We start from the raw sequence: 12311 nt of genomic DNA, 5'->3' as shown, positions 1-12311 counted from the left end.
CACTATTCGCAGAAACGTTAAATGTCACCTCCTCAGGTCTTAAGCATACAGAAGACTAGTTGTGCATCTTGTGCAGAAAGTTGGACTGTGTAACGTGCATTCTGTATCAGCTTCAGTAACATTTTCTTTTTAAAATGTGTAAACACGCTTACCATTTAAGCTCCGTATGCATCTTATATCCAGGCTTCTTAGACTGGAGTCATCTCTTAGATCCAGACTATCAGAAATGGTTTGCATAGACAGTCTTGCGAACACAAGATCAATCTTAGAGTAAAGAAGCATGAGTTAGAATACCATAGTTCGCAAACAGCCTGCTAGTGGGAGAGAACAAGTACTATCTACAGAAGGGGTGAATGTTCATATTTAGAATCACATAGCATAGGTGCACCTCCAAAAACTTGCCCAGAAGTTCGATTGCCACAAGTTCCACATTTTTATTTACAAAACCTACAGAGCATCATCTTTCTTTTTAAACCAATAGAAAGCTTCCTTTTCCAATGGCAACTGTAAATTTAGAGTGTCTTTTCAACATTAAAAAGAAGTTGCATCCTAACTCCATAACTAAGCTTAAATTCACTCACCTCAACTACAGCAACAGGCTTTTTCTTTACATGGTAAGCCCTTTTGATCCTGAAATGTTTTTTTTTCCAGTACAGTCTGGGGTAAGAAAATTATCCTGACAATGTCTTTACATCATAAATACCAGAAAAAGGCTGCTGAGTGTCTTCATCACAGCAACTACCAAGCAGTAACTTGCTTGGATACTACAACCCACAGCTCTTCATTCATAGGAGAAGGCCTATTCAAGATACAAGGATTCCTGCAGCTGAAAAGCCTAGGCAGAAATCAAATGAGGTTTTTTTTCTTATCACATTTGTTTCATGATCGCTTCCTTTCTGATTTGCAACACAATGTTTTGTCCACCCACAACTCATACAGTGATACACACTACACACAGCCCTTTGTAGAAAATGAGCTTGTCAGAGCCAACAAGAAGAATTAGCAAAGATTTTGCCTTTATTCCCAGTCTGCACAATCCTTGTGAAATACACGCTATTCAAGTAGGCTACCTTAGTCTACAGCACAGCTTTAGAGAAAGATGTCCTTGACATTCCCACGTGTGCCGGGCTTCCTAGGGACTTAGCTCCCCATAAGCTCCAATCCTACTGCAGTCTTGTTCTGGGTTGTGTAGGGTTGTTCAATTACAGCTTCTTAAACACTTTAAGGTACCAGAAGCCTGCTAAGATTTCCAGGGACCTGTGACTGCTAAATTATACCACTGCAAAGCAAGAAAGATAAACCATGCTTAAAATGAAATTCTTACCTCAATGCCATCAAACTCAAACTTGACAACTGGGACGTAGGCATCTTCTACTGCCTGTAAAGGAGAGGATAACTATATGAAAGTGCCTTTTTGCTACTTTCACATTTCCCTTAGACTACAATAAAACACAAAGATTATACTGCTGAGCTATGCAATATAAAGACTGAATTGCTTCTGAATCGACAAAACTATGTAAGATGCAGGTAGCATAGTAAAAATATGGTATCAAAACAAACTTTAAAAAATAGTTTAGCCTCATTAGCTATACAAATGAAGTCCTTCACTGTGTCTGCCAGAAGACTAGGCTAGGGGAACACTTCTCCAGTCCTGTAGCTTAGACAGAAGGAAGGCTATACTGTGTAGTTTGCCTACCAAACTTGAAGCAGGAGGTCATAGATACATCAGAACTTCTTTCCCATCTATGAGGACTGGCCTGAGTTGAATCAAACCGTTACATTTTCCCAAGGAAAGTCTGTATGTTCAATACATATTGAAAAGCTTACAGCTCAATTTTTTCCCTTTTGTGCTTTTAATGATAGTCAGGGATGAACAAATACAGCCCCCAAACTTCATGTGAACACAGGACTGTTACAGTTTCCAGCTCAGGTTTCTAGAAGGAACTGCTAAAGGATAACCATTCCAAGTGCTGACTGTCTGGTCCTACAGGAACAAAGTCTTTCTCCCCTAAGCTTAAGACTCAGACTGCACAGTTATTAAATGCAGCAGCCCTATCTGACTACATAGGGATAAGCAATTCAGGCATCCTGAAATTGGATCAATTAACTTGAAAGCAAGTCTAATAAAATATCCCACACCTTCTTTAATTCTTATGTAAGAAAAAAAAGAGCATCTGACATCCTGAAGGGAAGGTATCGGGGCAAAGCAAACTAGCCTCTGTTCAGCAAGAGGCCATGTGACTGCAGGCCTCCAGCAGAGGCCAGAAACTAGTATTAGAGCACACCTTGCTAAGCTAAGGAAGAAAGTAACTGCCTCTATCCACTCCACCTTTTCTGAAGGGTTCACACACTCATCTCTTCTCAGACTAATTACCTCAAGATGCTTCACGTCTCATTGCAGCTCTCAAAGAAACATGGACTCCTTGGAGATAGTGCCAGGAATCACCCACAAAACGAGTGAAGCACTAGCAGAAGGTGAGAGGATGTCAGAGATTTAACTCTGGCAACAATGAATGCTAAATGGCTGTTCTAGTAGCCCTGTAATATTATTTGCTAAATATTTTAAAGCAAACAGACATCTTGAAAAAGGAAGGGTTTTTTACAGCTTTCGGTTAAGTATCACAGTACTGTGATTGAACATTACAGTTCATCTTGATTAGTCACACAAACAAGCCTGAACATTGTCTGTTTCCTGTAGAAGATGCACAGCAAGGCATCGAGCCTTCTCTAGACACTTGAGATACTATTCCACTAGAGCCCTGAAGGTTTATCTTCCTTTTTTTCCTCATAAGGAAAACTGCATTATCCCTGTTTACAGAGCAGAAGTTGACAGGTCAGGAGTTCATTTTTACATGCAAGACAGACATGAAACATCCTGAAGGTGATTTTATAAAGCAGATGAACTTAACAGGAGCCATGCAGTGAACATACAACATTAGATAAAGCTTTCAGAATGCATCACCAATGCTAAGGCTCAAGCTGAGTACCAAGAACAGGACTAGAGGCAAACAATTTAGAGGTTCTGAAGTATATCCAGATGAACTCCATGGCACATGTACTGACAGAAGACTTTCTTTGTCACATTCATCTGCCTTAATTTTTTGATTGCCCCTTCTTCCTGCATGTGGGCATTAACTTCACTTCTTAGCCCCTTACTATATCCAAAACTCAAGCAAAGCTCTTAGGTACAGAGCCCCATGTTTTGCTACAGCTGACTCATTCCCAAACCATGGGTAGGGCAGAAGACAAGTATACCACAAAGATTCCTACAATGTATAGTCATCAGGAAGAGGAACAAAAACCTTGACTTCAACATTTTCATACTACAGAAAGTATTTTAAAAATGGATCTGAATGTTTTTTATTATCTTTGGCTTATAAGGCATTCGTTAGTAGTGGAAATTGTGAACATGAATATTCTTATTTGTAGAAGTCAGTGTATGAAGGAGAGAACTTGCTTACTCTTAGATTTTTTATTTCTTCTTGATGCTTTAGTTTTTCAATGAGTGACTGAAAGAAATCTGATCTTTCCACATGTCTAGGAGCAACGCAAAGAGCATCTATGTCAGCACCTGCAGAGAGATTCCATTTCTTCTGTTATTGTTGGAAGTCACTTTCAAAAATTACAACTACGACCAGGTAACTAAAGCTCTACCTTTGGTGTGTACTCCAAGCCTGTAAGAACCAAATGTAAATATTTTGCCACCAACATCTGCTACGACTGAAGGGGGAAGATTCTGTGGGCAGAGAAAGAGTTCACTTTAGAATATGATACATACTGACCCACATGCAGGCTTAATTAACACAAATTACTTAGAAAGACAGAAGCAGCCTCCTTAAACATGTTTTCTCACTCCCACAGAGTTGTTAGTCTAACAGACTTGTTTCTTAAAGTGAGCCCTTACAACTCCAAAAAGTATAAGCAATGCAGCAGTCCTTTCATTAATTTAGACAAATTACAACCTATTAGGCTTCCCTGCAGATGTACATAAATCAATAGAATTCAGGAGCTATACAATAGGCAAGTCTAGCATAAATTCAAATTAGATGAGTGCTGTAAGCTGCTTGGGGCATAATCAGTGCCCATTTACCATCTGACCCCACAATAAATTACTTCTCTCTTAACTGCAACAGTCAACTGACACAACCACTTCTTAACTTTATGCACTGTCCCAAAGACTTCAAGAAACATATGAAAAATCTTTCATACCATATTTCAGTGGCAGTTACTACAGTCCTGCTTGATACTTAAGAGGAAGGTTAGAAGTTGAACTTTAGCGTAAGTCCTAGTGGTGTGGCCTTCAAAAGAAGTGAAAAGACTTCAGCTCTTTTGATAAGAGTATTACAAGAAATCCTTACCTTGCTCTCACCAAGTTCTGAAATCCATTCTTTGACCAAGTTATTCAGTTTACCAAGAACAACCAGCCTGTAAAGAAAACTCACATTACATTTGTCCTCAAATTTGAAAAAGATTAACAAATTAGTTTTATTATACCTGTGATTCAGTTCTTCTTCATCCTCAAATACCCCAAATGGCTTCATTGCTTCAACTAGCTTCTGAGTATGAATATAATCTATATCCTTAGGAGGAGCCAAGCTAATTGGAGAGGTAATTCCATAGTGCCTTTGAGGCTGGTTCTGCAGCATAGAGGTACTGTGGAAGAAAATAAAATAGTCAAGACTCTACAAAAGCATAAAAAAACTAATTGGGTAACACTCTTCAGCTAACAGGTTTCCAGATCAATTTCTCTTTTACCCATCATTGACATAAATGAAAAGAAAATGTCGCTTCTGAGTTTAAGACACTTGCAGTACAAGTTCAGCTAAATCAGTCAAGAAGTGCTTAAAACATCAAGGTGTCTGACCCATTGTGGTTGGAATAGGATTAGGAAAGACTTAAACAATTTCAACAGCTGATTTAAAGAAGTCATAAAAAGTTCTTTTTAAAAAAAAAAAGAATTCTAAATGCTTCCTTCACAGAAGGAAGGCAGAGCACTCTCTCTGCATAGTTTTATTCGAACACAGATATAGCTTTTAGTTGTCCTGGTTTTCTTCCTCCCCCCGTATCTTTTTTTCCACACTAAGTTCTTACTACTACATTTTCTAAACTAAAATAGAAAGTTTTGTCAGCTTCCATTTTAAAAGTGATAGTATTGATAATTATTATTTTCTTTCCCACAAAACCTCTCTCATAAGAAATACAAGAAAGCCTATATTTCCTCCGTAATTTGGCATACCCTACAGCCAAGTTAAAACACCTGCAGCAGCTTTCCAGCATGCAGAAGGCTGCCACCACCTGACTTTCATACCCTATTCTTGCTACAAAGACCAACATAAAACCCAATACCATTCAGATATATCAAATATTCTTAATACCAAATTCTTTCAGTCTATAGTAGAAACTTTTCAACCACACACTGCTGCAAGTTTAACCTCAGTTTAAAAGTAGAGGGGAAACAGCATTTGAAAAATTTTATTTAAAGGGTGATTTAATCCCAAGTGAGTTTTTTCTTCTTCTGGAAGTTGTTTTACTTTTCTCTCTCAAGTATATTGGACTGACAAATGTGTACAAAGGGATCTTAAGAGAAAGCAGAATACATAGCATGCTATCTACACATCTGTAAGCCTTCTGTTTAGGTGAGAAACCTGTTGCAGCTTAAGATTTCCCCAGCTCTTGCTCTGTCTACCACAGGCAACTACTCCAACATCTTTCTGTTCTGATAGACCCTAATTTTGCACAAGGAGATAACTTAAACCGATCTGCTCCAGGTTTTATCGCTTATGTGCAAGTTTAGAAAGCCGCAGACCCTGGAAGCCAGACGATAAATTCACATTTACTGCAGGTCCAAGAGCTGTGCCAGCACTCGCACCCAGGAGGTCTGCCTGCCCTCAGCTCTCACACCTCACTGCAGCAGGAGGGGATCCCCAGGCACTCCTGTTCGCAACCACTAACAGCACAGGACCAAAAAAAGTTTTTTTTTCTTCAGAAAACATCACTAACTGACAGCAGTACACAGCCTGACGGGAGTGCTCAAGCAGCAGAAGATGCTTTTTATCCCTATCGCACTGACTGCCTCAAGCAAAAAAAAAAAAAAAAAAAACCCTGCAGACACCTGTAGGCGAGTTACAGCACCTCGTTACCGACACAGACACTCAGAGCAAGGCGCTTTTCGGATTTCAGCCCGACACACCGCACAAGAGCGCCACAAACACCTCAGAGCTGGGAGGCAGCCGCTGGGTACGACAACAAACCCCACCACACCGCGGCTCTCCCGCGCCCAGAACCGAAAACACCCGCACTTATTGCGTTTTTCTTTACCAAAACAAAAACCCTCAACCCTTGCAGCCCCTCAAAACACGCCCCAGCAGCTTATTCCCGTTATTTAAGCCGCTTTCCCTCCCCCGAGCGCAGCGCTCCCCGGCGGCCCCGCCTCACCCACCCGCCCGTCTGCTTCATGGCACCCGCCCCGCGTCCCGCGCGCCCCGCTCCCTTCTAGCCCGCGCCCGGCCGCCATCTTCCCGGCGGCCCCCGCGGCGCCCGCCCACTGGGGGGGCGGCTCAGGCCACGCCCCCTCTGTGGCGGCTCCGCGCCCCCTGGCGGCCGTTGCCGGCTGAGGCGTTGGAGCCGTTGGAGCCGTTGCCCGCTAACCCACCCCCACAGCCCTGCCGCCGCTCCTCGCCCTCGTAAAACGGGGAAATTGTTATTGTTGTGGCACCGTACTGAAAGCCACCTGAGGAGAGAGGAGTGCTTGAAAAGGCAGAGCTGCCCCTGGCGCTTGGTTGCTCTCGTTCAGTGCTGGAGGCGCAGCTCAGGCTTGCCCCCAAAAATCGCTTTTCTGTGAAGTGAAAATGCCGTCAGGCTGAGGGAAAAACGTCTTCCCTCACAGCTCGGGCACTGCACCCCGCCCTGGGTGTCAGGTGTTGTTCCCAAATGTCAAAGAGTGATCAAAACTTAAGCTGCTATCGGGACGATTTAACTTATACTGGGAGGATTTAATACGCATCATCACCAACAGCGGCAACAGGGAACTGTGGGCTCATGAGGTAAATTTATTGCAGTGTGTGATTTTGGACCAAAGCAGTCTGTAAGGCTGCCTAGTATAAACTGGGTATTGAAGCAACGAAAATATCCTGGAGAGGATTCTCCTGCACCGTGGTGTTTGAGGGGCATTTCCCCACTCACATTTTTGAGCTCGTATGAAGTTAACTTTTTAACATTATTTTATTCTTAACTGAACATTTGGAAAAAGATTACTTTCCAATAGCTCTGATGCCTTGTAATATCAGAGCTGTTCTCTGAGATTAGCAAACCCAGCATTTCTGTACTTCACAGGATCGCCTACAGTGCCTTTCCTGAAGTAAAACAATTTTCGTCTTTTCAAATGCTTTCAAGAAGTACAGACTAAACTTCTGACCTGAGTTTTCACAAGGTAACAAAAGTTTGGTATTCAGACACGAAGGTAAATTTACCAGAAGAGCCATATCTACCCTACTCAAAGACCTTCCTGCTCTGAAATGTTAAAACCTGATTTGTTTCTGTAAGGATTTTTGAATATTTGCATGGCAGTACTTGCACTGACATTTCAGTCTTCGAAAATCAGATGCTTCTGAAAGAAGTTGCCCTGGTAAAGCAAAATATAAGTTTCCAAGCAAATTTTTTTGTTTGTTTGTTTGTTTGTTTGTTTGTTTTTCCCTAGTCCCACCCTTTTTATTTTCAGACACATTCAGAGATTTATTGGGGTTTTCTTGAACACTTCACGCATTTCACGTTCCTCATAACATTACTGTTGTCCCTGGATCTGGAAAACTATTGTTTGTGTGCTGCCTTCTGTTCTCTGGCTGACAGCATCTGTGTGAGGAAAACACCTTATTTTATTTTATTTTTTATTTTTTTTCTGGGTATAGATGGCTAATTAGACAATCTCCTTTTTATCTGTTTCTGCTTCCTGCTTTTAGTAGTGCACTGGTAGCTGTGTTTGCCTTCTGATGGAGGGGTATTAAGGGAGAGGGGACCTCTTTCATTAAATCACCCACAACACTTAACAGGTCACCAAGCACATAAGTTTTTCCTCAGGTGCTACAGAGAAGCAGCAACTGTAATGTTAAACACAAATGGAGACTAATCAAGCTTAACTTGATTGCTTAAATCGTGTATGCTGCGAAAGAGGTAGGGTGCTTGGTGCCTGAGAAGCAAAAGCTATTAAAGATGGGTGAAGTGTGATGGCTAGCTTGTAATTTTTTATAGCAGTTAAAGCTAGAAAAAATAAGTAATATACAGTTTGTGGAAAAGATTAGTTGTAAGGTGCTATAAGTGCAATAGTTTAATAATGATTTTATTATTTTCATTGAGCTTATGGATTTTGCTATGTAGTATCATCTTTTAAAAGATACTTGAGGGACAGAACTGAGGAAATGTGTTGGAGGTGACTGTCTTGTGAGTATTCCTTTATACAAAACAAAGTGTTTCTGTTCTTTATTAGCCGGCTATCCAGAACTTTTTTAAATATGTAACTCTTGTGTTGTACCTACTTGGTTTCTGCAATGTCATTTGAAGCAGTAACTGAAGCCTTTTATGTTTTTAGGCTCTGCAAAATTTGTGTAGAGTTTGTTTTAAGACATTTTTCTCTGTTATGTGTCTTCTAATAGCTTTAAAATACTTTGGATGGAGTCTGGGCTATAGAAATGCTTGATAACTATTGAAGTAATTCTACTATGGGATTAATTTTTTCTTTCTTTGTATTTTTTTTTCTGCATAGAATGTGATTCTATTTCTACAAGCTATCCAGATTGTATATTGGAGAAATGAAGTCTACTTTCTTAGAGTGGTGTAGGGTGTCTTTTTGTTGTTGTTGTTGTATTTTCTTCGTTTTTAATTGTTGATTTGTTTTAGAAGAGTAGAACTTCTTTACAGCATAAATGAGGCTGTGCTTGAGCATTCCCAGTCTGTTAGAGGTTGTTACTGACTTTGTGGAGATATATATTATAAGTATAAACGTACGGATAGTGCATTTTCATGTTTTCTAATCTGTAGATTTTGTATTTTCGTCTTACTCACTAAGTCAATAGCGGTGTTTTGTGCCTTAAAAACCACTTATAGGAGACCATATGCTTGTTAGGCTTCTAAAATGTAATAGTCTAAATATTTATGTCTGGTGAAAAGAAGTTATAGGCTTAGTATAGGTTTTGCTATTACAGCTTCCTATTTGTTTTCTACTCATATCCATTCATATATTTAACAGCTGCTTATGTATTCCATTGGGCATATTTTTTTTTTGTAAGTGCCCCTTTTCATTGGAAAGAGACAATCTTGTCACTTTTCCTTTACAAATAATTTTTGTTTATTTGAAATGTGCTTAAGTAGCTTTTCACTCACCGTGCGTGCAGTTTATGTAAGTTAAAGTCCTTGCGGTGTTAACTTTGGCTAGATAAATCAGGCCAACTGTCCTATTATGCAGTCAGAAACACTGAGGTAAGTAGAGGAGAGAGAATAGATTGGAAGGATGGAGGTGGATGAAGCGTTTTTCCAGTATTCCCAAGTGAAATTTGGTACCTTATACAGATAAGATTCTTTCCATGTAAGCTATACTCTCATAAAATAATTCCATAAAAACTGGTCTAATCCAGGTTGTTATGACTCTTCTCCTCTCTGGGGAGTCCACTGCCAAGCTGGTGTTGAGCCAGGGCAGTCTCCTAACTGGGAGCGTGAGGGCTCCTGAATGCTGCTTCTGGTGCAAGGGAGGAAGCAGGACCACAACTTGCCTGTGGAGGTGGAGACGTGGGATGATAGCAGTCTGGATTTAGTTCAGTTTATAGTGCGTCCTCAGGAGGTAGTGTGCCCCCAAAAACATGTTCTTCTCCAGTATTTCAGATGACTTAAGGAAAGCTGTCATTTTCCCTACAAGCTAGTTGGTGTTCCAGTAGTAGGGAGGTAGCTCGGAGGCTTTTACCTTTGGGGGGACAGCACAACTATTAACTTTATAGGCTCAACTTTTATCCATAGAGGGATGCATGTTAATATTACCACGGTCAGATATTGTGACTCAAATGTTACAGGGTGAACTTTCTGTATCTCCTGGGTATGTGAAGGGTTGTCCGTGCTCAGATCACCTTTCAACGTAAGTGCCATCTCTCAGCTGACTTACTGGTAGCTTTGGTTGTATGCATTTATCTGGAGATGGTTCTTGTACTAAAAGAAATGTCTCTGAGGAGCTGATGTTCATGAGGGAAAGCACAGCTAGAGTCATGTGGCGATGGTATCAAGCAGTGCGCCTATGTGAATGGAAAACTTGGGATGTTTTACTGTTATTTCCTAGTCGTGCAGCTCTTTATCAGATGAATTATGTGTTGCAATCCATAAAAAGACATCTTTGTTCAGAAATATTTATCTATGTGCTATATATTTTATTTGGCAAGTTAATTTATGATTTTTCCTACGTTTGAATGTTCTGATGTGTTAATGATTGAAGGAGAATGAGAGTTAAAACCTTTGGTACACGCGTGAAAATTTATGTACCAACAACTGCACCCAAACCTTTCCGCTGCAATATACAAAATTGGACTGAAAGGTGAAACTGCTATGGAGGAAATAGGTGATATTAAAACATTACCCACAGATCTGAGAATAATTTATCAGGCCAAGATTTTATTCAAACTTTGGATTCCTCTTACAAATAAGGAAGATGTTATCTGGGTAATGTACCATATTTCACTAAGGAAAGATTTTTGTCAGTAATAATTTGTATATATACACTTAGGTCCTGATGAATATCAGCTGAAAATAACACGAAATTCAATTCTGGAAAGCTGTCTTCTAACAAATGCTCTCAGGCTTTACCGTCTATCACGTTATATGGAAGATGTATGGGAAGAGATAACGTTGAACAATAGGAGGCAGGGTTGCTGAAAACAGATTTCAGATAGATGGATTCAAACAAGTGGTGGTTGAAGGTTTTTTTTCCCCTCTTTCATGAATTTCAAGAACTTAAGGGACATAGTTCGATGAAATGTTGGTATTGGTAACTGAATAAGCTATACAGAAATGTAAATGCAGATAACACTTATATTTTAAGCCAGTCCAGACTGTTATTGCTGAAACACTTGTTGCTCAGAGGGTGTGTTTGGAGGGGACTATTATTAAGTTGCTGTATATCTTTCTAGGCGTGTTTGCTGCTAATAATAGCTATTAGCTTTTAGTTCCTGATACTGACAGTTCTAGTGTATTTCCTTGCTTATTTGTGGTCACCTGGTATGACTTCAGCTTGCCACTGTACGCTAAGCCAGCAAAACAATACTTCTGCTTTGCATTATCAGGAAAGTCTTAAAACTTGTGTCCCTCAATGTGAAATTTGTTACAGCTCTTCACCTGGTCAACAACAACAAAAGACTATGAATAAGCTTGCAGCGGATTGTAACGTACAATGTCAGACGGATGGGTCACTCCCTTCTTTCACTTCAAATTGAAGCTAAGATTAATTATGGTATTACCAGCTTCTAAAACAGGTTAGTTAATGGGAACTAACTGTGAGCTCAGTGAAGCAGCACTAATCTTGCTGCTCGCAGTGAAGTGTCTTTCTTTGATCAGCTCATTCTCTCTCAGCAGGCCAAAAAATAGCCACAGGATACGAGTGCTTAGTTTACAATCATGTTAATTTTGCTTTAGGTTTGTCTTTAGCTGTTGGAGATTAATGAATCAAAATGGTGTTTAAATTTACAACCAGTTCTCTTCTAATCATTTGGCAGTATTTCTAGCTATTTTCTGCTTTGATTACCTGAGCCAATCATCTAAAGGACTCTGCTATTCTGCAGTGTGATTGTGGGGTATGGCCTGAAATGGCTAGGAACCAGCAAGGTGATGGCAGAGAGAGTTAAGGACGTTCTTCCTGCTTTTCCAACTGTTTCCTCAGTGGTCTATTTGTTTCAACTGTGCCAAATCCAAAGTCAGTTTTGTTGTTCCACTTCACGCATTTTTGGTATTAGTTTGCTCTCTCCATAGAAGAGGAGCTTCCTTTGCCTCCACTGACATGCATCAGATGTAGCAACAGTCTCTTGGGGCTATTTACATGGAAGTGCAGAGAGGACCTTCAATGCTTGACAGCATCATTCTCCAAGTGAAAGGTGTGCTTATTGAGGTCTGTGTGTGCTAGCATTTGGATAAGCAGCTGGCGTGTGGAATCATGAAGGCTGCTTCAATTTCTTGGGGCTTCACTGAGGGGACAACTAAGGTTTGGCTGTCAGTGCTCCTGAAGTGTTTGCATTTCCTGTAGAGAACCTCAGCGTGTTGGTTTTGTAAAGACTTGACTTGAACTCCAGTGC

General features: G+C 40.3%; 1 protein-coding gene across 4 annotated transcripts in view; it reads right to left on the bottom strand.

The window, feature by feature from the left end:
* Positions 1-6531, bottom strand: part of LOC311208149 (proto-oncogene c-Rel) — a gene marked incomplete at its 3' end in the record, with an annotated part of 69238 nt that extends 62707 nt beyond the window's left edge. For 3 of the 4 annotated variants that reach the window (XM_084284632.1, XM_084284631.1, XM_084284636.1), the window contains exons 1-7: positions 6440-6531; positions 4495-4653; positions 4359-4425; positions 3655-3736; positions 3462-3571; positions 1325-1378; positions 153-264 (exon numbers count right to left, since the gene is read on the bottom strand). In XM_084284632.1, the coding sequence (XP_084140758.1) occupies positions 153-264; positions 1325-1378; positions 3462-3571; positions 3655-3736; positions 4359-4425; positions 4495-4653; positions 6440-6456 (601 nt within the window). In that variant the 5' untranslated portion in view covers positions 6457-6531. Of the gene's footprint in view, positions 1-152; positions 265-1324; positions 1379-3461; positions 3572-3654; positions 3737-4209; positions 4267-4358; positions 4426-4494; positions 4654-6439 lie in introns of those variants that run through there. The other variant, XM_084284633.1, reaches the window with a different exon arrangement.
* Between the last annotated feature and the right edge of the window lie 5780 nt (positions 6532-12311).

Source organism: Netta rufina (genome assembly GCF_964035555.1).
Source record: "Netta rufina genome assembly, chromosome: 3".
In the NCBI taxonomy this organism is placed as follows: domain Eukaryota; kingdom Metazoa; phylum Chordata; class Aves; order Anseriformes; family Anatidae; genus Netta; species Netta rufina.
Note: the sequence above shows the minus strand (reverse complement) of the source record. Positions and strands in the feature narration are given on the sequence as shown.